The sequence below is a fragment of the Elephantulus edwardii genome, unplaced genomic scaffold, assembly GCF_000299155.1.
Source record: "Elephantulus edwardii isolate Elephantulus edwardi_28Jun2011 unplaced genomic scaffold, EleEdw1.0 scaffold00035, whole genome shotgun sequence".
Lineage (NCBI taxonomy): Eukaryota > Metazoa > Chordata > Mammalia > Macroscelidea > Macroscelididae > Elephantulus > Elephantulus edwardii.
Window position 1 is genome coordinate 11,777,557 of NW_006399785.1, and position 22,378 is coordinate 11,799,934.

General features: G+C 46.3%; 1 protein-coding gene across 1 annotated transcript in view; it reads left to right on the forward strand.

The window, feature by feature from the left end:
- Nucleotides 1-22,378, forward strand: part of PROM1 (prominin 1) — a 135,534-nt gene that overhangs the window by 27,107 nt on the left and 86,049 nt on the right. The window contains exons 2-4 of the mRNA XM_006884535.1: nt 2,483-2,538; nt 6,890-6,916; nt 10,340-10,545. Of these exons, the coding sequence (XP_006884597.1) occupies nt 2,483-2,538; nt 6,890-6,916; nt 10,340-10,545 (289 nt within the window). The remainder of the gene's footprint in view (nt 1-2,482; nt 2,539-6,889; nt 6,917-10,339; nt 10,546-22,378) is intronic.

The following is a 22,378-nucleotide window of genomic DNA, read 5'->3' on the forward strand; positions in this document are numbered from 1 at the left end:
TTGCAATTCATGGCTTGAATTTATTCTTTCATTTCTTTGGCTTAAGAATTGTTGAGCAAGTTTGGCCCTTTTGATTTTCTGACTTCAGCTCCGTGTACTTTTCATTTTATACTTTGCCTTGTTTTCCCAAGCTGCCATTTGAAATCTTCTAGTCAGCTCCTTAACTTTTTTATTTGTTCCCTTTGCTTTGGCTTCGTGTCACTTTAGTGCAATGAGCAGAGTGTGTTCTGATGACATCCATTTTGGTCTTCTTCTTCCTCCTTAGTCATGACTTTTTGCGTTCTTTATGAATGGTTTCTTAATACCTTCCTGCAGCTTATCCACACTTAGTTTATTAGTGTTCAAGGCTTCAAACCTATTCCTTAGTCAGTGTTAAAACTCATGGGAGATAGACTCAGGATCAAATTTTGGTTCCTGTGGATATGATTTAACCTTCTTTAGCTTTAATTGAACTTGCATATGAGCAGTTGATGGCCTGTTCAGCACCTGGCCTAGTTTTCACTGCTGATATTGAACTTCTCCAATGATTCCTTCCACAGATAGAATCGATCTGATACCCGTGAATATATTTTACAATCTCAGTTTACCTTATTGTTGTTTGTTATCATTGAGTTGACTCAATGGTAAATCTTAGTCCTCAGAAAAAGACATCATGTTGAGAAAGGTAGAGGGTCAGAGAAAGGAAGCATGATCCGTGATGAGATAGACTGACACAGTGACTTTTACAGTGGGGATAGACATGACGAGGACAAGGCAGGACAAGGGACGGTTCAGACAAGCTGTCATCTACTGATGGCACCTCACAATAATAGTGCTCGTCACACACACTTTATACACGTTACCAGGAGGGGCCCGTCCAGTCCCTAGAGGGTGACAGCATGTATGGTAACATAGAGAGTAGAAGAGAGAAAGACCCTCTGCAGGCAGGTGGACTCCCTCCCACCATGGCTGCAGCAACAGGTTCAAGCACAGGGTCAGGGAGTATTTCATTCCATTGTGTTGGGGAAGGTGGGGGGTCACAGGCGAGTGCAGTGACTGTAACAGTGCGCTTACGCCACACAGAGATGGTGAGGCTGGCACTGTTCGGGGCAAGGATTGTATCCACCGTTCAGAGGGTCACTATGAGTCCTAGTGATGCCTAATCACAACGGCATGAGCCAGAGATGACTGGAGGGCACCCAACCCACCAGCAGACAGCAGACCAAGAGCGGAGGCTGACACTCCGGTGCAGGGTTTGCGTCGGGCCTTGCGTCTTTCTTGTATTTTGGGCTCCAGCTCCTCTTTACGTACTTGGTTGTCAGCTCCAGGACACGAGGAGATGTAGATGGCCTTTCCTGTAAATGTAGACTACCTGTAAAGGAAGACGTGACTTCCCGGGTAGACAAAGTCAGGACAGGTGGGAAGGGTGGGGTTAGAGGAGCGAGCTGTGGGGACTGTTCACAGCGTCACCTGTGCTTTAATGGGTGACACACCAACACCAGACTGGTGGAGAGACACCGTGTTTGACAACCAGCTGGAGGGTCAGCTGTGAGTCGATTCCAGCTCAGTTAACTCACAACAGCAGCAACAAGCCGCTAGCAATTTCAGCCCAACAATTTATCAATAACTAGTCATAGAATGAGTATGGTTTGCTGATAAATACAGTTATAAGGGTGGTGCAGGGTAAGGTAAGGCTTGGATCCCTCGTATATAGGGTTGTTGGGATTTGGAGTTAACTTGACGGCACTGAACAATAATTGTGACAACTGGAATACTCTTCAGATTGGCAGATATGCCATTCAACAGCAGACAGACAACTAAACGAGAAATAATCTCCCAGCTGTCACACTGATTCCAACTCTTGGACAACACCCACTGGGTTTCTGAGGTGGTAAATCTTCACAGGAAGTGACTTCTTTTCTTTCCTCCCTGGAGAAAAATGGAGCTGAAGGTGGTTAGTGGATTCAAACTGCTGGTTTTTCTGTAGTGGCAAGAAGCTGTGCTGCAATCCCAAAGGCACGTGGTTCGAGGCCACTAGCTGCCCCACAGGAGAAGGATGGGCAATCTCCTCCTGTGTGATTAACTGCCTCTGAAAACCCGCTGTAGGGTCAGCTGTGGGTCGGTTCTGACTCGACAGTACACAACGACAATGTCTGTCTAGAATGTCTACATCTTGGTAACTCTTCTATCCTGAAAAGTACTGAGAAGATACTGGGGGCCTACTCGGTAGGGAGTTGTGCTGTGAATTTACAGACGACACCTCTCTGGAGGTTCGAATCCGCCAGTGGCTCTGCGGGAGAAGGATGGGTAATCTCTCTCCTTACAAGTCACAGTCTCTGAAAATTTTCTTGAGCCAGCTGAGTCATTCTACGAGTGAGTGAGTGAGGAAAGGGGCAGTAATTTGTAAGCATATATGTTGACCTCTGTTTTCTAAATGTGCATCTTAATTTTGTACTTGAAATATAATTTTATTGCTGTTTTGTGTTTTTTTTCTCTCCTCCAGATACCATCAGGAAAATTATACAGAACAAGTTTGACCCCATCAATAATTATGAGGAGGTAATGTTTACTAAGATATGTATCCTTTTTAAAATTTGATTTTTGATCTGCTTTTGTTTTATTTTCAATTTTTTTATTACAGTACAAGTTTTACAATTCAAATTGGCTTTCATTCATTCAGACACACTTTTTTAAAAAAATGACACTGATCACAATGATTTAATGTAATTAACAAGAATATCTCATCATACCCATATTGTAGATTGCCTTCCCCTTCACTCAGATTGTAGGGGGAAATCCTGCCTGATTGGAAATCAAGTCTTTAAACATCCAGTTATAGAATCTGTGATTGTAACAACCTGCTTTGATTGAGACTGTTCCTGGGCTATTGAAATGTTTTCTAGATCCCATCGAACAGCAGTGGGGATGTCAAGAGTGGTGTTTGGAGAAGCTTTAACCTCTCCCACTCTGTGTTACTTAAAAACGGAAATTTCCAGTGAGAATGAATTACGAGGAAAGCTCCCCAATGAAGTAGAATCATTTGTCCGTCCTCACAATAGGATGCGTGCACTTTGTTTTAAAAATAGTTTGTTAGAAAGGAATTAGACTAGTGAAGCATGTCTGCTCAGCACCTCTTTTGTACATGGTGTGGAGGCCCGGGTGGCACAGAGCATTCAGCATCTACCGTGAACCAAAAAGTTGGCAGTTCACAGCCGCCCAGAGATGCCTCAGAAGAATGTCCTGGTGACCCACTTCTGGAAAAATACCAGCCACTGAAGATCCCTTGGAAGGTAGTTCTTCCCTGCAAACAGTGGTTAGGGTTCACTTGCTGGTAATGGGTTGGGTTTGTTATTTGCCTTTAAGTGTGTGGCATTTGGCCAACGCACACAGTCTACTTGCCTTGCTGAGAATCAAATGGTTGGAGCTTCTCCACTGATAAACACAGTGTCACCAGGAATCAGAGTGGATGTGGCAACAATGGATTTTAACGCAGTCCTTGGTCTCAAGAAGCTTGGTCCCAGATGCCAGAGACAGTTCCTAATTACCTGAGGGATGAAGAAGGAAAGGAGATGTGCGAGTTACGTGCTGAGAGGTGAAGAAAAAGGAGAGTTAATTCTGATGAGAATCTTCCAGGGAGGAGGGGGCTTTGGGCTTGTTGGAAAGGTCAGGGGGTGTTTGGAACAGGGTTAGACAAGGGCTCTTGGGTCATGGAAATGGAGCAGAAACCATGCGAGCTGAACTGAAAAGGTGAGCAGATCGAAACCCAGGAAATGAGGAAGGAGGTAAGTTGGGGCCAGAACTTGGGAGCCTAGGACACCTTACTGAAGGTAAGTGGATGGTGTTTCTGGGAAATACCAAGGCACCTTGAGCTCTTTACTGAATGTCCACAGTATTGCTATTTCCTGTCACTTTGATTAAACAAATGTGTTCCCCTCCCTTTCATTTACTGTGGGTGTGAATTACAGAAAACAAACAGACCAATCCTGGTTGCATTGTATGTGGGATAAAACAGAACAGTTAGGGTTCCTGTCAGCTCCTAGTCCTTCAGGGAAGGCATTTTTATCCCCCCCCCCCCATGAAGATGGGCGTCAGATAACAAAGATTTAGACTTGCAGGTAGAACATTCATTGGGGTCAACCAATCCGACTTGGAATGCGCCCCATGGGCATGGAGCGGGAGGGGTAAGTACAGGTAAATGCCCCAATCAAGGACAGGCTCCCATACAAAGGGCATTATCCTGCTTGGAAATTGCAGTCAAATGATCCTCAGGAGAAAGTAAATACAGAGGGCCCCAAGGCAAACTTTATTTTAACGAGGCTACCTTGGACTACAAGGTGGCCTTGCTATTTGCCTTTGGATCTATTCTGATTTCTGTAAGAAAGACTGTGAAAAAGGAACAGAACCAGCTAGTGTCTGCAGCCTCCCTGTGCACTGGGAAAGACGTGTTCTCATCCTTCAGTGCCACTAGCTTCATGTCTGTCCCCCAGCACATGCCTGCTCATGTCTGGTGCATCTTGGGCAGAATGATGCCTGTTGCTTTTGTGTTATTAATGTTTTATGTTATCATGTTATGTTATCCCACTGTTGATTTTGCCTCCTGGAGGAAAAGAGAAAGAAAAATATCAAGGACTCAGGAAGAGGAAGGAAACACTCTACGTCATGGATGGTCTGCACAACCTACAGCTTCATCTCCACTGAGACCAGGAGTAATAGGTGGTGCCCCACTGAGATGCATTACTAACTGCTCTGATCAGGGCCACAGTGGATGGACCCAGACAGAAGGGAGAGAAAAAAATGTGGAACAGTATCTCAGATTCCTAAAAATTAGCGCACACCCCTCTCCCCCATGCATACACGTACACACACACACATAAACAAATAAAACATTCACAAGCTTGCTTGACTTGTTGAGATGTAAACAAAGATACTCCTAAAACCTGGACCAGAAATAGCCCTTATAATTACTAGTAAGTCCTGCATTCTGTTAAAAAAAACCAAACAAACCAAAAAACTAATGAAAAAACAAAAACAACAACAACAAAAAATCACCTGCGTAAGATCTATAGTCAACGGTGACTTTAAATTAAAGATGAGAATGTAAGGATGTAGGTAAACTTGTTGTTATGTGCCATTGAGTTGCTTGCGATTCATAGCGACCCTATGTACAAGAGCTCTAAACGCTGTTCTATCCTGTGCCAACCTAGCCATCTCACACACACTTATTTCCACCACTCCACTCACAGAATCGATCCATCTCATCAAAGGTCTTCCTCTCCTTTGCCCTCCCCTCCACTCTACCAAACATGATGTCCCTCTCCAAGGACCAGTCCCTCCTTGCAACATGCCCAAAGTATGTCAGATGAAGCTTCAGAATCCTTGACTCCAAGGGGCATTCTGGCTTCACCTTCTCCAGGACAAACCTATTTGTAGGGAAACTAGATGAATGGAAATAGAACAACGAGAATGGAAAGAATGAGAATGTCCACATGTTGTGACGAACTTAACTGATGTCACTGAACAATTTGTGTAGAAATTGCGCAAAAGAAACCTAAGCTATTGTGTTAAACTTTCTTCCAAACCACAAATCATTTTTCAGAAATTAACATGCCATTAGCAGCCTGGCCTCAATGGCACTAAGGCCTGTCCAGGAGTGAGTGGGGTAGAGGCAGCTCTTCAGCTGGGTCCAGGCCTCAGGGCGTGAGATCCTCACACCCAGACGTGGTGATGCTGAAGAGCCTGGCATCCATGGGCAGGATTCCTCGTTGGACACGTCCTCCCCGGCTGGATTGGGTTTAGATTAGACACTCCTGCTAACTTGGAAGTGTCTGGTTCGTGATTTCATCTCTGTCTCCCAGTGCCTTTCTTAATGGAGAAAGACCATTAGAGTGTGGGTGAACTAGAGGGAGCTTCCATGATAAGCCCACAGAGCAGAACCATGTGGATTAAGGAGAATGTTGAGGTTCACTTGAGCATGGCCAACAGGAAAGTAACAAGGTGAAAATGCCCTGAGCTCCTGGGAGGTCCTTGTTACTTTGTATCAAAGCAGCCCAACCTTCCTGGAAGGAAATGAAACAGAAATGGATTGACTAATAGTGTGGTTTACAGCTGACTCCACCTTGACCCCCAGGCCACTGAGGTCATAGGCGGGTTACTCTAATGTCCCTAATCTTCTCCATCTCATACTCTATTCTATGTAGGGTCACTATGAATCACAGCCCGCTGGACAGCATCTAACCACAGCGTCCATCACACAGGGCTTGTTTTAAAGACAAATTCCTGTCGCCATCTAAGTCTTCTAACTCATCCACGGCTGGGAGAGAGATCGGAACTAAGTGTGTTCAGCTCACTCCATGAGGCATTTGTGGTGGGTGGGTTGGGGAGTCTGACTCTCAGTGGTTTGATGGAAGAATTTCCATCTTCCATACAGGAGACCTGGGTTCAGTTCCTGGCCAGTACAGACCCACATTCAGAAGTTCAGGTTAAGATGGATAGCGATCCATTGAACTCATCAGTAGGCGACTGAAACTATTAGAGTTTTGTTTCAACAAAGACAGTAGAGGAATGTGCCTTGGGCACTGGGATTCTGTCCACCTCTGTTTGTCCAAGATCACTTGGGGAGGGAATAGTTAAGCATTTGCAACTTTTCCTTCCAGTAATTCTCATTTCCAAGACTGTGTGCGCATCCCTCTAATGACACGCTTCAGGAGACATCCCGATGTAGATTTCAGGATCCGACTGCACAGAAGCGTGGGGTCTCTAGTGAACACTCGGGCTGTCTGTTTCTCCCTGTATTTCTCCCCCGATTCCGTCTCTGGGTTTCCTGTATGTGGGGCGCTCACATCCTGTCCCCTCGGTCACTCATGTGGTGTGTTCTGTGTTCTCTTGCCCCATGCTGCCTCTGTGTCCACAGCCAGAGAACGTGGTGTTGACTCTGAAGGTAAATCCAGTCTCCTACTGCTTCACGCTGCTCTTTGTCTACAGCCAGTGACTTAGTGATACTTTTGCTAGACCTTTCCATAATGCTCCTGTCGTCACAGTGATGGCTTTAGATCATGTGCTTCCTTTTCTTGCTTCTGCCATAAGCTTCTTTTAGCTTTAATAGTTGATGAGAGAATAGTGAAAAGTTCTGCAGATTGGCACCTCATATTAACTGTGAGCATAAGCTACAAAGTGCTTCTAAATCCTTGCTTCACCAGAAGACAATCTAGGTGCTGGTAGACCTCGGCTAGACTACAGCCTGGTTGCTAACTCTTGGGGTGGCAGATCTTGTTCCTGATGCCGCCTGATAGAATACTTAGGGGGTAACATTGGGAAGAGGAGTCCTAGTGGTGCAGTGGTTAAGCGCGTGGCTCTCAGCTGCTATTTGAAAGGTTAGTGGTTTGAATCTGCCCAGCAGCTCTCTGAGAAAAAGACCATGAAGTGTTCTGTGAAGATCCCAGTGGTGAAAACCCCATGGGGCAGTTATGCTCTCGGTCACTGGGGGTCACAAGGGACAGCTGGAGTTGGGATCCAGGTGATGACATCCAACAACAGCAAAAGCCTTGGAAAGAGAGTCTATAAATTACAAAATGCATATCTGAAGCTATTTAGGGCAAAGCAGGGCTTTTTTTTCAGACCTTGCCACAAGGTAGATTCGGAAGCAGTGTATCTGGGGTTGGTGTTGTTGTGTACCATCAAGTCAGAACCGACTCACAGCTGACCCTCCGGAGGGTTTTTGGAGGCTGTAAATCACACAGAGGAGGTTTGCCCATCTTTCTCCTGTGGAGCAGCTGGTGGATTTAAACTGCATACCTTTGAGTTGGCAATGCAGCCCCTTGCCACCAAGCCACCAGAGCTCCCGTATTCCAGTGGAACGAACAGATTGGGAGCCCCGATTTAAAATGTTGAAGTGTGCCTTCTGTCTTGAGTTTGGGATCAAGGCCTCCAGGGATTCAGAAAGCATTTAGAATCCTCTTTAAATGCAGTAAATAATTTAGAATATTTGCTGAGAAGCGGTGGCAAAATCCATGAGGAATAGTTTTGGTGTATGGAGTTGGCCTGTCAGTGGCCAGTGATGTTAACCCTCAGGGGAAGATTAAAAGACCCAGCGAAGTAGTGTCTCTTCACAAAGAGCCCATGCACATTTCAGGGGGCAGGGGAGCGAGGAGGTGAAGCGGGAGCTTGCTTTGAAGAACTTAAAGTCCAACTACCTATTTTTTTATTAATCTTATCACTTTTTAAAAACTAGGAATCTGGGAAGATTTGGCAGCCTAGTGGCAAGAAGCTAAACTGCAATCCCAGAGACGTGCAGTTCGAATCCACCAGATGCTCTGCTAGAGAAGGAGGGGCAACCCTCCTCCTGTACCAGTCAGATCTGATTTGTTGGCACACACACACACACAAAATAATAAATTTTTTTTAAGTTTAAAAAATAACCCTCTAGGAATCTGCACTTTTTTTAAAATAATAATATTGTTTTCACTGTTGAATGTTTTCTTCTCTCCAGTCCCCACCCTGCCCCACAGTACACCCCTTGAACCAGACTGTTGTCATATACATAATGCCTAATCATATATTCCTTCTGGAAAGTTCTTCCCCTCAGCTGTTCTAATGCAATGTTCATTATCTATCTGCTCTTTTCCCGTTCTCTCCCCAACCAACCTTTTTTAAAAAAAAGCATTTTCCTTTTAATCTCAAAGTAGATCATCTTCAAGTGCCCTGTGCCCTTTTCTTGGGCTCTTGAGCACTTACTTGGACATTTAGCTGGCATTTGCTGAGCCTTTGCTGAATTTGGGTACATGGCTGTTCTTGCATTTGGTCGTTAAATTTCCTGTCCTTCACAATACCCATTAAGACTTGTCTGAATACAACATTCTCCAGTTTGTGGAAACTCGAAGCTTCTAGAACTCCCTCCTGGGATTTGAAATCAGGACTTGGGGCTCCATTCTCAGTGCTGACTCTGCAGGCATCAAGGCTAAGCTTGTGCTGTGCTGAGCTGAGCTCGGCTACAGAATCCATTGCTTTGTAGCACCCTTTAGTGGCAAATTGCCACCCCCCAACTTTCTGCTTTTCTCATGACGGTTAAAGTGCGTGTAGGTCATGGGGTCGGGTCTCGCTCTGTGCTGGCTCCCAGGAGGTTAGGAATTGGCTGAACCACCAGCTGCCCTGCCCAGCACAGTGCTTCATCGGCGGCCAAGCTCACGGCAGGATGTGACAGATGGCGTTTCTTGTCTGTCTGTCAAGTACTCTTTTGGTAATTCCCAGGGTGACATTTTTTCCCCTGGTATCTTTACTATTTATTTATGTTTTTTGGTATTTAACTTTTTTATTATTATTATGAATTGTAATGAAAATTTACAGAGACTTTGGATTTTCATTCATTCATTGTTGAACTTTCTCCCTGACCACCCCTCTCCCACAGTTCACTCTCCTCTTTGAAAAGTGAAAGAAAAATGACATTCTTAGCTTACTGTTGTGGAGTCAAAACTGACTCATAATGGACCTGAGGCTGTAAATCACACAGCAAGGGCTTGCCCACCTTTTCCCCATGAATCAGCTGGGGGTTCCACAGACATTCCCTTGTGTCTGATTTACAGTCCCTGAAAACCCACTGGAGGGCCATCTGGATACTCAGTTCTCATTTGACAGCAGTCGTTCTTGAGTCACATATATATGCTGTTGTTGTGGGCAGTCCAGTTGGAACTGACTTACAGCAGACCCTCCAGGGAGTTGACTTCCTATCTTTCTCCTGCAGAGCAGCTGGTGAATTTGAACCACGTTCCTTTGGGTTGGCAGCACAGCTCCTTACCACTAGGACATGCGCGCGCACACACACACACACGGAGAGAGAACAAGCTCGTGTCACCTGTTCTCTGCTGGCACTGTAGGTTAAGCGTTGGGATGACTCACTCTGCTTTCTGATTTACAGCATCAGAAACCCTGTGGGACCATCCTGCTCTGCCCCGTAGCGTTGCTGTCAAGTGTGTGCCAATGGAATAAACCCATGTACATACATCATGGTGACTGACCTGTTGCTCTGATGGTGGACAGGTTTCTGCAGGGCTTCTGAACTCAGGCAGACTAGGAAGAAAGGCCTGGCAATGCTTTTCCCCAAAGCAGCCAGTGAAAGCCCTGGGATTCACTGCAGTCTGATCAACATCTACACACAAGGAAAGCTTAAACCTGGGCAGGATGTTATTCTGCTGTGTGTGGGGTCACCGTGGGCCAGTGTGGGGGCCGACTCCACACACAGGCGGCTCCCACCACCACCACCACACACCTGTGGAGATTTAACTGGCAGAGAGGAGCTGACCCCGGTGCCCCTGTGGAAGGCCCTGCTTGTTCCGTGTGATAACGAGTGGCCGCTTGCTCTGACTCGCAGGTGGTCCACTATGAGATCGGGCTCATTCTCTGTGCCGTCCTGGGACTGCTGTTCGTGGTTCTGATGCCCCTGGTGGGGCTGTGCTTCTGCCTCTGTCGCTGCTGTAACCACTGTGGGGGCGAGCTGCACCAGCGGCAGAAGAAGAACGGGCCCTTCCTCAAGAAGTCCTTCACCATCTCGCTGCTGGTCATCTGTGTACTCATGAGGTAAGCACCATCGCAGGGAGAGGGGTGGTGGTGTTTCCGGTCAGCACGCAGGCCCTCACGCTCCGGCTGCCAGGCCCACGAGTGGGGAGCAAAACACCCGCAGCTGGAACAGCAAGAGGAGAACGGAAGTGTTTGTCTCCGGCAGTTTCCCTGCAATCAGAAGGCAGCATCGTAATTAAGCAGCATCGGCTTAACTGAGGACTCCCTGGGTGATGCAGGGCATTAAGGATCTGGCTAGGAGGTGAAAGGATGGAGGTTCAAGTCCACCCAGGGGCACCATGGAAGGAGGGCCCAGTGCACTGCTTCTGGATCATCAGTCATTTGAAAGGCCTGTTGTTAGATGCCCTCGAATGGATGCCTAAGGACCCATGCAACATTGCCCTCCTCAGCACCATGGTTGTGATCGCCACCACGGCCACGGTCAAGCTCATTGCTGCGCTCACTGTGTCAGCCCATCTCATGGAGGGTCTTTCTTGTCCTTGAAATCCCAAGCGAGTACAGTTCCACTCTGGCTCTTATGGGGTCACCCTGGGCGAAGTTGTTATTTATGTGTGTGTGTATATGTGTGTGTGTGTGTATTATGTGTATATGTGTATATAAGTGTGTGTGTGTATGTGTATGTGTGTGTGTGTGTGTGTGTGTGTGTGTGTATTTGAAAATGGGGTTTGAGTGAAAGCTGGCAGAGCAAATTGATTTCCTATTCAACCTTTCATCGATCTTTTGCTTTATAACATCAATTACAGTGCCTACTGTTAGAACCACCCTCTTTCACTTGTACCACTCTCTGTGTCTCCCCATTTGTATCAGTTTTGTGTTAATCATCCTCGCAATCATCTTCTTCTTATATATTTTCCCCTTCTGCCCTCTGAATATATGGCTATGATTGTTGTTATGTGCCATCGAGTCGACTGTGACTCATGGCGACCTTATGAACAACGGCTCTGAACCCTACCCTGTCCTGAGCCAGCCTCACCGTCTCTGACACACCTGACCCCATTGCCATAATCACTGTGTCAATCCATGTCATCCTGGGTCTTCCTCTCCTGCGTTGACCCTCCACCCTTCCAAGCATGATGTCCTCCTCCAATGACTCTTGGCAATATGTCCAAAGTGTGTGAAATGGAGCTTCAAAATCCTTGCCTGACTGTTTTCCTCCCTTATAACCATTAAAGACTTCCTTTCTGGATGTGAACATTTGCTTAGCTTTGTATAATAAGGGACTTACTTATTCTATAGTTATCTTTTTGTAACTGCTGTGTTTCAATCAGTATAAGCGCCTCTAGATTTATTCATGCTATGTGGCATTTTGCATATTCTTTTTTATTCTAGGGTGTTGAATTGTGTGCACAGCCCCATTGATGTAGACACCATAGCTTGTTTGTCCTTCTATCCAGTGATGGGCAGTTGCAGTGTCTCTTGGCTATTCTGATTCTGAAGATACCCTGATAGATTTTCAAAGGCCTAAAATACTAATCTTCCAAGCAGTTGTAACCTGGTGACAGAAAATGTGGAGGAGTCTGGAATAGATATTTATTAGTTGATTTCTAGGGTGTTCTGATGGCTTAGTGATAAGGAGTTGTGTTGCCAACCCAAAAGCACAAAGTTCGGATCCATCAGCTCTTCCGTGGGAGAGAGATGACCCGTCTTCTGTGCAGTTTACAGCCTCTGAAAACCCTCTGGAGAGTCAGCAATGAGTCAGCCCTGACTTGACAGCACATAGCAACACCACCACCAACAGCCGACATCAGAAGGACTATTGCAGGATGAATGTACTCCTTGAATTTGGAAGCACAGGAAAATGTACCATGGAATGGCTTTTTTTTTTTTTGTTTTTTTGTTTTTTTGTTTTTTTTGGAATGGCTTTTTAATAATCGTTATCATGCACCACTTAAGCCATAGACTTTTCATTTGCTGCCTTTGTACGTGAAAGTTGCACTGTGAATAATAAGAATTGATGGCTTGGAGTTGTGGTGTTGGCAAAGAACATGGAATATCCCATGTTGTTGTTGTTGTTAGGTGCCATCTAGTTGAGCACAACTAATAGTGAGCCCATGAACAACAGATCTAAACCTTGTCCTGTCCTGTGCCAACCACACAAGCTCTGACACGCTCAAGCCCATTGGTGCAGTCACTGTATCAATCCATCTGGTTGAGGGTCTTATTTGCCTTTGCCCTCTCTCCGCCTTTACAAGCCTGATGTCCCTCTTCAAGGAGTAACCTCTCCTAGCAACATGCCCAAAGTATGTGAGACAGAGCTTCATCATCTTTGCCTCCAGAGGGGGCTCTGGCTGCACCTTCTCTAAGACCTCTCTATTCTTCTGGCAGTCAATGGAATATTCAACACCCTTGCCTGACACCACAACTCAGAGGTATCAGTTGCTTGTCAACCCATGGACTGCTGATATAACACACAAATCTGCCGTAGACAGAGTGTAATCAGAGTGCTCCTGAAAGACAAATATGAAGAGAGTTCATCTCAATACTTGGGGCATGTTGTCAGGAGAAGCCAGTGTCCGGAGAACAACATCATACTTGGAAAAGTAGGCATTTAGCAAAGGAGAAGACCCTCACTGGGATGGGTTGACATGATGACCTGCGACAGGGACTTAGCAGAGCTGAGGCTGTGAGGATGACACAGGATTGGGGACATTTGTTCTGCTGTGCGCAGGCTCAATGCACAGCTCACCGTGCAGGCCAAAGCTGACTCTCCAGCACCTGACTATGCCCGACCAGTGCAGCCACCACTTACACTTACAACACCACAAGCAGAGACTTGCATGTGGCTGTGGTGTTGAGTATCACAAGTTTCAAAGTAAGATAGAGTAGGAAGAAAGGCCTGGCAATCTGATTCCACAAATCAGAGCTTCCAAAGTAAGAGAGAGGAGGAACAAAGGCCTGGCAATCTGATTGCACAAATCAATTCGGTGAGCACAGCATCGTGTGGATCACAGTTATTCAGGCCCCGTGTGCATGGGGTTGCCCTGAGTCAGGGGCTCATTTGACTGCAGCTAATGCCCCCCGATCCTCAAGTGTGCTTCCTGATTCAGGGTGTTCCTGCTGTACCTCTTGCTGCCATCCAGAACTCCCCAAGTGACCAAAAGAAGAGAAATCCCGTGGGGTCCATGTGAGATTCCCCAGCTGCTGAATGGGCATCGTGGCACTGGTTCCCACATTGTGATTTTTGGGCACTGCCTCCCCATTTCCTCATCCATCAGCTAGTGTTTTGTTGAGGGGCAGAAATGAGGGTCTTCTCTGCGTGTACATAATGCTGGGATCGTCTCGTTTCTCCAAGCGCATCTTGCTGGGTAACCGTGAGAACATTCAGCTTTGCCCCAGGGATGCTCAAGCATTTACACAGCACACAGCACATGGCACATGGCACGGGGCACACAGCACAGAGCATATGACACAAGGCACACGACACGAGGCACAAGGCACAGGTCACAGAGCACAGAGCACACAGCAAGGCCTCCCAGCTGCTGTCCTAGCTGCAAACGCAGAAGCAGCCCTTTCGCTGTGCTCACTTCAGCTCAGCTCAGCGGGAGCGCCCGTGGGGCCTTGAAGCTTCCCCTCTGTCCTTGGACGTCGCTGCGGGGTCACGCTGCCGGGGTGAAGCATGGTGGTGTGTACCACACACAGGAGAAGCGGCGTTCTGGCAGCTCACCCTCCCTTTTGAAAAGCAGAAGAAGCCCAGCACCACGTCGAGGACCTGCAGCTCGGTGCTCTCTTATTTCTGTGTTTCTAGTTTGGGCTGACATTGTTATTTTTTAAAATGTCTTCATTTCTGTCAGAGAGCCTATATTTCCTCACACTGTGGTCTCCTTCTGCACTGTGTTGTTATTGTGAGATGCCATCGCACAAAAGAACAAAACCCTGCCCGATCCCGTGCCGTCCTCACAACCTCTGCTGAGCTTCACTAAACCCCCTATTGCTGTCCCTGTGTCCGTCTGTCTTGTTGAGGACCCTCCTCTCCCTTGACGGCCCTCCACTTTTCCCGACTTGATGTCTTGATTGTTGTTGTATGACTCATAGTGTAGGGCAAGGTTCAGCTCTGTGGTTCGTAAGGTTGCTACAACGTCGAACAACAACAGAAATAAATACAAGAGAAAGGAGCCGTGGTGGCCGAGTGTTGGACCATTAACCAGAAGGTCGGAGGTTTGACTCCACTCACTCCTCTTCTTCTGAAAAAGGAGACATTTCTTCCTATAAAGCTTAATACCCTTGGAGACCTGATGGCAGGTCCCTGTGAGGCAGAACTGATGCTCTGGCAGTTGTTTCTGTTGACGCTAAGTCTGAAGTGGGGATAGTAAGACTTGGACTTGCTATCAGGATGGGCCAGTTCTTGGAAAAGGACATCACACTTAATGAAGCAGAGGACCAGTGACTAAGAAGACCCTTAACAGGACGGCTAGACTCAGAGGCTCCAGCAGTGGGCGCTAGTCCAACAGTGCTTGTGCAGGTGGCGCAGGACGGGGCTGTGTTGTCTACAGTTGTACATTAGATGGCACCTGATACCAACACCATCACCATCACCTACACCAACACCAATGGTGCTAGATTGTAATGAGACATGTTGTTGTTGAACTTAGTATGTGCTGTTGTTGTTGTGTACCCTTGTGTTGGAACTGACTCACAACTGACCCTCCAGCAGGTTTTCAGAGGCAGTTGACTGCACTGGGGAGGATGATTTCATCCATCTCCCGTGAAGCAGCAGGAGGACTCGAACCTCGTGCCTTTTGGACTGCAGCGCAGCTCCGTACTTCTAGGCTCCCAGAGCATGCAAATGTAGTTTTCTTATTACATATTTTAATTTTTCTTTTTAAATTCAGAAAGGCATAGATGCCAGGGAGAAACATCTTGACTCTAAGGCCCTTTTCGGAAGGATCTGCGTTCATGTTGTTTCTGCTTGAAGTTTTCCAAAGGCAGCAGTGGAATGCTGGAATTGCATCGGCGCGGACATGTGTCTATGTCGCCTCGTTGACGATCAGCAGGAATTAGAGTTCCACCTCTCACTGTTGCCTGTGGAAGCAGCTGTGCCCTCCGCTAGGAAAAGCCGGCTACCCTTGGCTTTCTTTCCTGTGTCTTGTCATCTCTACATTTTTCTGAATTTCAAGGTTATGAGGAGGAAAACCCCCACAGCTCATTGCTTTGGCTTCTGCAGTCTGAATTCCTGAGCACAAGTTGGTTTGTCCCACAGTTATCCTCATCTAAATTGAATCCTATTAATTTTCAAGAAGGTGGATATTTGTGGTTGTTGATACTGGATTGGAAGCTAGAAGGTTCTAGAAAATAAATAGAGTAAGTATGAGCCTGAAAATTATGAGTCTTTCTTCCAGTGAATGAGAGAGCTAGTTGATTTAAATTTCAAGAAATGATCATCTAAAAACATAAGAGATCAATTACAACCTGAAAGTGTTTATTTGGGTTTTCAGCAGTTTAAGTCAAATAGGTCTGTCTTGGAGAGGGTGAAACCAAGTTTCTCCTTGGAGGCTAGGATTTTGAAACTCTGTCTCACATAACTTGGGCATGTGTCCAGGAGGGACCAATTCTTGGAGAAGGACATTATGTTAAGAAAGGTGGAGAGACAGTGCAGGAGAGGAAGACCCCGGATAAGACGGATTGATGCAGTAACTGAGGCTATGGGGGTAGGAGTGTCGGAGTCAGTGAGACTAGTTCAATATAGGGCAGGCTTCAGAGCTGTTGTACATAGGGTCACTATGAGTCGCAGGCAACTTGACAGCACCTAACAACAACAACATGTCACTACATCAGTAAAGGTTGTACAGGAAAATTGCTATGATTTTGAAAGGTTTAACCTTTTTTCTTCTTTGATGATGATTTTAAACTCGAGTATCTATAATAAAATGTAAAAAGATACACCGTTAACATGCACAAAACAAAAGGTTCTATCTTTTGCTAAAACTTCCAAGACATTTTCTACATGAAATCACGTGATTTTAATAGCTTAAAGGCACTTAGGTCAAATGCGAAAATCCTGATAATCACTGGACTTTAACCTTGTTTGTTGTTGTTGTTATGTGCCGTCAGTCGCTTGAGACTAATAGCGACCCTATGTACAACAGCCCTAAACTCTGCTCTGTCCTGTGTCAATCGCACTGTCTCTGACACTCCCATCCTGATTACCCCAGTCACTGAATCAATCCACCTCATAGAGGGCCTTCCCCTCCTGCGTTGTCCCTCCACCCTCCCAAGCATGATGTCCTTCTCCAAGGACCGGTCTCTCCTCACAACATGTCCAAAGTATGTTATACAGAGCCTCAGAATCCTTGCCTCCAAGGAGCCACCCAATTTAACCCTTTCCAGGACGAATCTGTCTGTTTTCCTAGCAGTCCATGGTATTCTCAATACTCTTCTCCAGCACCACAGCTCAAAGGCATCAATTCTCCTTCTATCCTTCTTGGTCATTGTCCAACTTTCTGATGCATAACAAGTGATTGCAAAGACCATAGCCTGTATCAAACGCACCTTAGTCTCCAGGGAGACACCATTACTCTTCAGTACTCTGGAGAGGTCCCTAACAGCAGACTTTCCCATGGCAATGCACCTTTTAATTTCCTGGCTACTGGTGACAAGAGTGTTGACTGTGGAGCCAAGCAAACTAAAGCTGTGTACAATCTCAATCTCTTCACCATCTCTTTTTATGCTGCCAATTGGTCCAGCGGTGAGAATCTTTGACTTCTTGACAGTGAGCCTCAATCCATATTGGAGGCTGCAGTCCTTGACCCTCTGTTAGGTGTTAGGTAAATTTCCCTCAGCATCCTCATAGCCAATTAGTCATGGCTGTCTGCAGTTGTTTCTACTAATTTTCTGAGTGCCTTCCAACCTGGGGTACTCATACCTGCTCTGTTTACAACAATCTCCTTCTGTTTTTCACAGGGTTTCCTATGGCCTTTTATTTCAGAAGTAGATGGCCAGTCCTCCATCTTAGTTTTCTTGGGCTAGAAGTTCTGCTCAAACCTGTCCACCATGGGTAACTCTGTTGGTATTTGAAATATCAGTGACATAGCTTCCAGCATCACAGCAACATGTCTGTTACTACAGTACAGTAAACTGACAGACAAATTCTGTACCCTTAAGAGTATATCACAAAGGGTAACATGTGCTATGGAAAATGGAAAACTGTGACCAGCAGCCACCAAGGAATCAAAGATGTGTTGCATTGCAGCAAACTGTTGTCAAAGACCTCTCCAAAATGCTAGTGAGCAAAGATAGCAGTTTAAAGATTAAGGCGTACCCGACCCAACCCATGTTGTTTTTGTTAGGTGCCATCAAGTCGAGTATGACTCATACAACAGCAGATCTGAACCTTGCCCTATCCTGTGCCATCCTTACATTTTCTGACACACTCAAGTCTATTGCCACAGTCACTGTATTGATTCACCTCGTCAACGGTCTTCCTCTTATTCACTGTCCTTTTAAGTTACTTCCTATGCATCTGAGAGTTATGCAATGAATAAGGAACACTGGAGAAGAAGAAGAATCAGTGCCTTTGAATTGTGTTGTTGTTGAAGAGGACTGAATATTCCATGGACAGCCAGAAGAACGAACACATCTTATTGGGGGGAAGTGCAACCAGGGTGTTCTTTAGAGAGGGACGTGGTGAAATTTCATGTACTTTGGACATGTTGTGAGAAGGAGCCAGTCTTGGGGAAAAAGACATCATCTTGGGAAAGGTGAAGGACCAGAGAAATAAGAGAAAGACCCTCAATGAGATGAATTGACCTAGTGAGTGCCACAAATGGGCTTGAGCATATCAAATATCCTGAAAATGGCACAGGATAGGACGAAACTCAGACCTGTTGTTCGTAGGGTTACCACGACATGTGGTTGACTCAATGGCATCTAACAATAGCAACAACAATCCTCATATCCTGATAATGGTTGTTTAGGAAGCAAAAACATAATTCATATGCTTATTTGTCTTAACAGAATGCACTGAGCAATAACTATAAAACTAAGTTCGCTGCTGCTGTGTCAGTGTTTATCAGGGGAATTCTCTATTGTTTTTCCAAACTGTAAGTCTTTCTGGGCACAGACAGCCTCTCATCACGCACTCTTCTCACCTCGAGCAATTGGTGGATTTGAACCACTGAACTTGCTGTTGCGTGGTGCATTCTGTGTTGGGCTGTTGACGGAAATGTGGACAGTTTTGAGTCCAGCAGCCACTTTTCCAGAAGAAGGTGAGGTAGTCTACTCAAAGTTTTCTGGCCTCTGAAACCTGATGAAGGGTCACCTGATGGAGCAGGAATGAAGTAGGTGCCAGAACCAACAACAGAGTGTCAGGACGGTGCACTGACTGAGAGGTTTCAAGGTCCAGTCCACCCAAGAGGCACTTTAGAAGAGACACCTGGTGCTCAAATTAAAAAGCAAAACAAAACTATCACCCACAACCAAGCCTACAAAGCTCACTTTTGGAGCAATGCACATGAGGTTACCCTACATCAACAGGGCTCAGTGTGAGGGAATTTGTTTTGTTATTTTAGATTTTCTTTTTCCCCATCAACAATATAAATAATGTTATTTCCCAAAAGTGTAACTTTTCTTCTTTATTTCTGTTTAGATCAACTCAACAACTCAACTCTTTGCTTCCCAGTCAGAACTGACTCATAGCTGACCTTCTAACAGGTTTTTCAGTAGCCATAAATAACGTGGGAGGAGCTTGCCCCTCCTTCTTCAGAAGAGTAGCGGGGGGATTTGAACCACATGCCTTTGAGTTGGCAGTGAAACTCCTATCCATAGGCCACCAGAGAGAGCCCCTTTTGTCCAGTGTGATAAACAAGGGGAAATTCTCACCCTTGCCAACAGAGGTATCTCCCCAAGAGTAGGCCAGAGGGGTTAGTGGAAATGAGAATTATAAGGAGAAAGTAGGTAAAGTGTGATGACAGACACCAGTGAGATTTACAGCCTCTGAAAACCTGCTGGAGGGTCAGCGGTGAGTGGGTTCCGGCTCCACAGCAATGAACATGAAGTAAGTGTGTCTATCCATGAAGGCCAGGTGGGCGAGCAGCACTTGGCTTAGACTTGGCGTTTGCATCCCGAGGTCACATGACTTATTGTTAGCAGTTTCCTCTTTGGGCAGCCCAGTGTTGGGTTCAGCACTCGTTGTCAACACCCCAATTCAGAGGCGTCAATTCTTCGGTTTACTGTTCATTATGTAGATCAGGTGCGTGATGAAGGGGAAGGGAGTGAGGCCCTGGCGTTGCTCCTGCTCCTCATCTAGGTGGTGTGTTCGGGTGCCGAGTCTGACTCCTTGTACTGTAGGTGTGTTGAGTACGGGGGTGACAGTAGTGAACCCCACATGTGTGTTGATGCGACTGTTTTTTTTTCTCATTCTCAGCATTTCAAAATCATCACTGTGGAGTAATTTGATCATTACAGAGGAGTATTTCATTAATGTGCTAAAGAACACAGATACCAGTTTAAGGACTAAGGTGCCCCTAGTCCAAGCCATGGTGTTTTCAGTTGCTTCTTAGGAAGCTGCAAGTTGGATTATGAAGAAGGAAGACTGAAGTGGAATCAGTGCTTTTGAATTGCGGTGTTCGTGAAGAAGACTGACTATCTCATAGACTCCCAAAAGATCTTGGAGGAAATCTAATCTGGGTGCTCCTTGGAGGCAAGGATGGTGAAACCTTATTTCACATAGTTGGGCATATTGTCAGGAGGGACTGTTTGATTAGGTGTGTTGAATCCTTTATGATGCACAGTGACCCTGAGAACAACAGATCTGAGTCTTGCCCTACTGGGCGCCACCCCCACAGTCATTGTTATGGTCAAGCCCATAGTGGTCGTCACTGGGCCAGTCCATCTCACTGAAGGCTTCCTCTCTTGATGATGCTCTTGCTTTCCCAACATGCTGTCCCTTTCCAAGAACTATCCAAGTTCTTCCTGAAAATATGGGCGACGTGAATGAGATGACGTTTCACCCTCCCTACCTCTAGGGAGCTCTCGTCCTCTTCGATCATCTCACTGCCCTCCTTTCCTCGACTTGCCGGCTTCCAGATCTGAGCTGTGCCTCTGTGCAGCTGGAGGTCCCACTCTGTGCCTGCTGCCTGCAGGGGTGGTGATGTGCTTTCACCTCTCCTACTCCCACCCCACCCCCAGCTCCCTCCCAGTGCGCTCCAGGAAAAGGTGGTAAGGTTGCTGTCAGAAGGCTCCCAAACCCCTAAACAGCAAGGAATCTTGCGGAACTTGTGGTCACCGGGGCCACTTCTCCTTTGCTGCTCGAGATCATCAACTCATGGCCCCTGAGTGTTACCGGCTCTTAGCTGCCTGACCGTCCAGCAGGTTTCCCGAGGCTGTAAATCACACGGGAGGAGATTGCTCAATTTTATCCCATGAAGCTGGTGTATTCGAACTGACAGAGAGGAACAGCCTTTGGTTAACAGTTTCAGCTCCCTACATACTACTCCACCAAAGCCCTTTTGTTCCTAGAGAGGGAGAATCAAACTTCCACGACAGCGCAAGAGAGGAAGTCTCTGGATGAGATGGATTGACTCAGTGACTGTGGTAATGGGGGTAGGCGTGTCAGAGACAAGAAGGTTGGCTCAGGATAGAGCAGGGTTCAGAGCTGTTGTACATAGGGTCACTATGAGCCGTAAGCAACTCAACAGCACATAACAACAACACAACAACATAACTAAACCTCTGAAAAGCAGCCTGCCCCTGTCCCGCTCATGCACACTGAATCCTAAGACCAAATCCACCTCTGGCAAGTCCCTTGTGCGTCAGAGCGACCTGCAGCCTTTCCAAGGTGTTCGTTTTTGTAGAAGCAGCAGGCCACATCTCCCTTCCATATGGTGAGAGTTTGCTTGTGACTTCGAAACAGCCGTGCGGTATTTGGCAGCCCAGAGTTTTCAGCTCTTTGCTAGGAGGCTCCCTGCTCAACTGGATGGATGGTTCTTACAACTCCTGTGTGCACCTGCTGGTGGGAGGTCCTGTGTCCTGTTAGGCTGTTGTTGTGAGGTGCCGTGGAGTCGGCTCATCTGCTGTTCTGTGCTGTTGATTTGACTTGATTCACGTCGGCCTCATCACAACAGGGGACTCTGCAGGCCCATGTCATCCTCGCAGCCTCCGCTGTGTGTAACCCTAGCGTTGTTCTGCCCACGAAGGGGCTACCTCTCTTCCTCTGAACCTCTGCGTCTCCAAGCATGAAGTCCTTCTGTGGGGACTAGCCCCTCCTGACAACATGCCCGAAATATATGAGAAGAGGTCCCACCATCCTCGGGTCTAGGGAGCCCCATGGCGATCCTCCTAGAGCAGAAGGAAGCGATCCAGTCCTGCCCTGTTCTCAGATTGGCTTTGCTGGTGGGTCCATGCATTTCTGTAATTCTTTATTGCCATCTAGTGGTTAGATGCACCAAGGCTGTGGCAGTTAACGTTTGTTTATTTATTAGAAATTTTTATTTTTTTTATACCCATTTTTTAAATTAATTTTCATAAACGTTTACAGAGGCTTTAGATTTCCATTCATTCGTTGTTGCATTTTACTCCCTGCCCACTCTTGCCCCCCCCCACCCAGTTCGCTCTTTGAAAAGTAAAAGAAAAATTCTTTCATTGGTATACAATCCTTCCCCCAACCTCCGAGTCCACTCCACTGTGCAGCCTTCATTCTGGACTCTGGTCATGAGCATGATATCCAATTAAAAAAAAGAATAGACTTTATTTTGTACTGTGGCATCTACTTCCTAAACAATGTGCCTCCGGAAACTCTGTGAACTTTGAGAAATGATGATAGTTCTAGAAAAGCTTCAGGCCTTTTGTTTATAGGGTTGCTATGAGACTCGACGGCAATCAACAACAACAACAACAACAA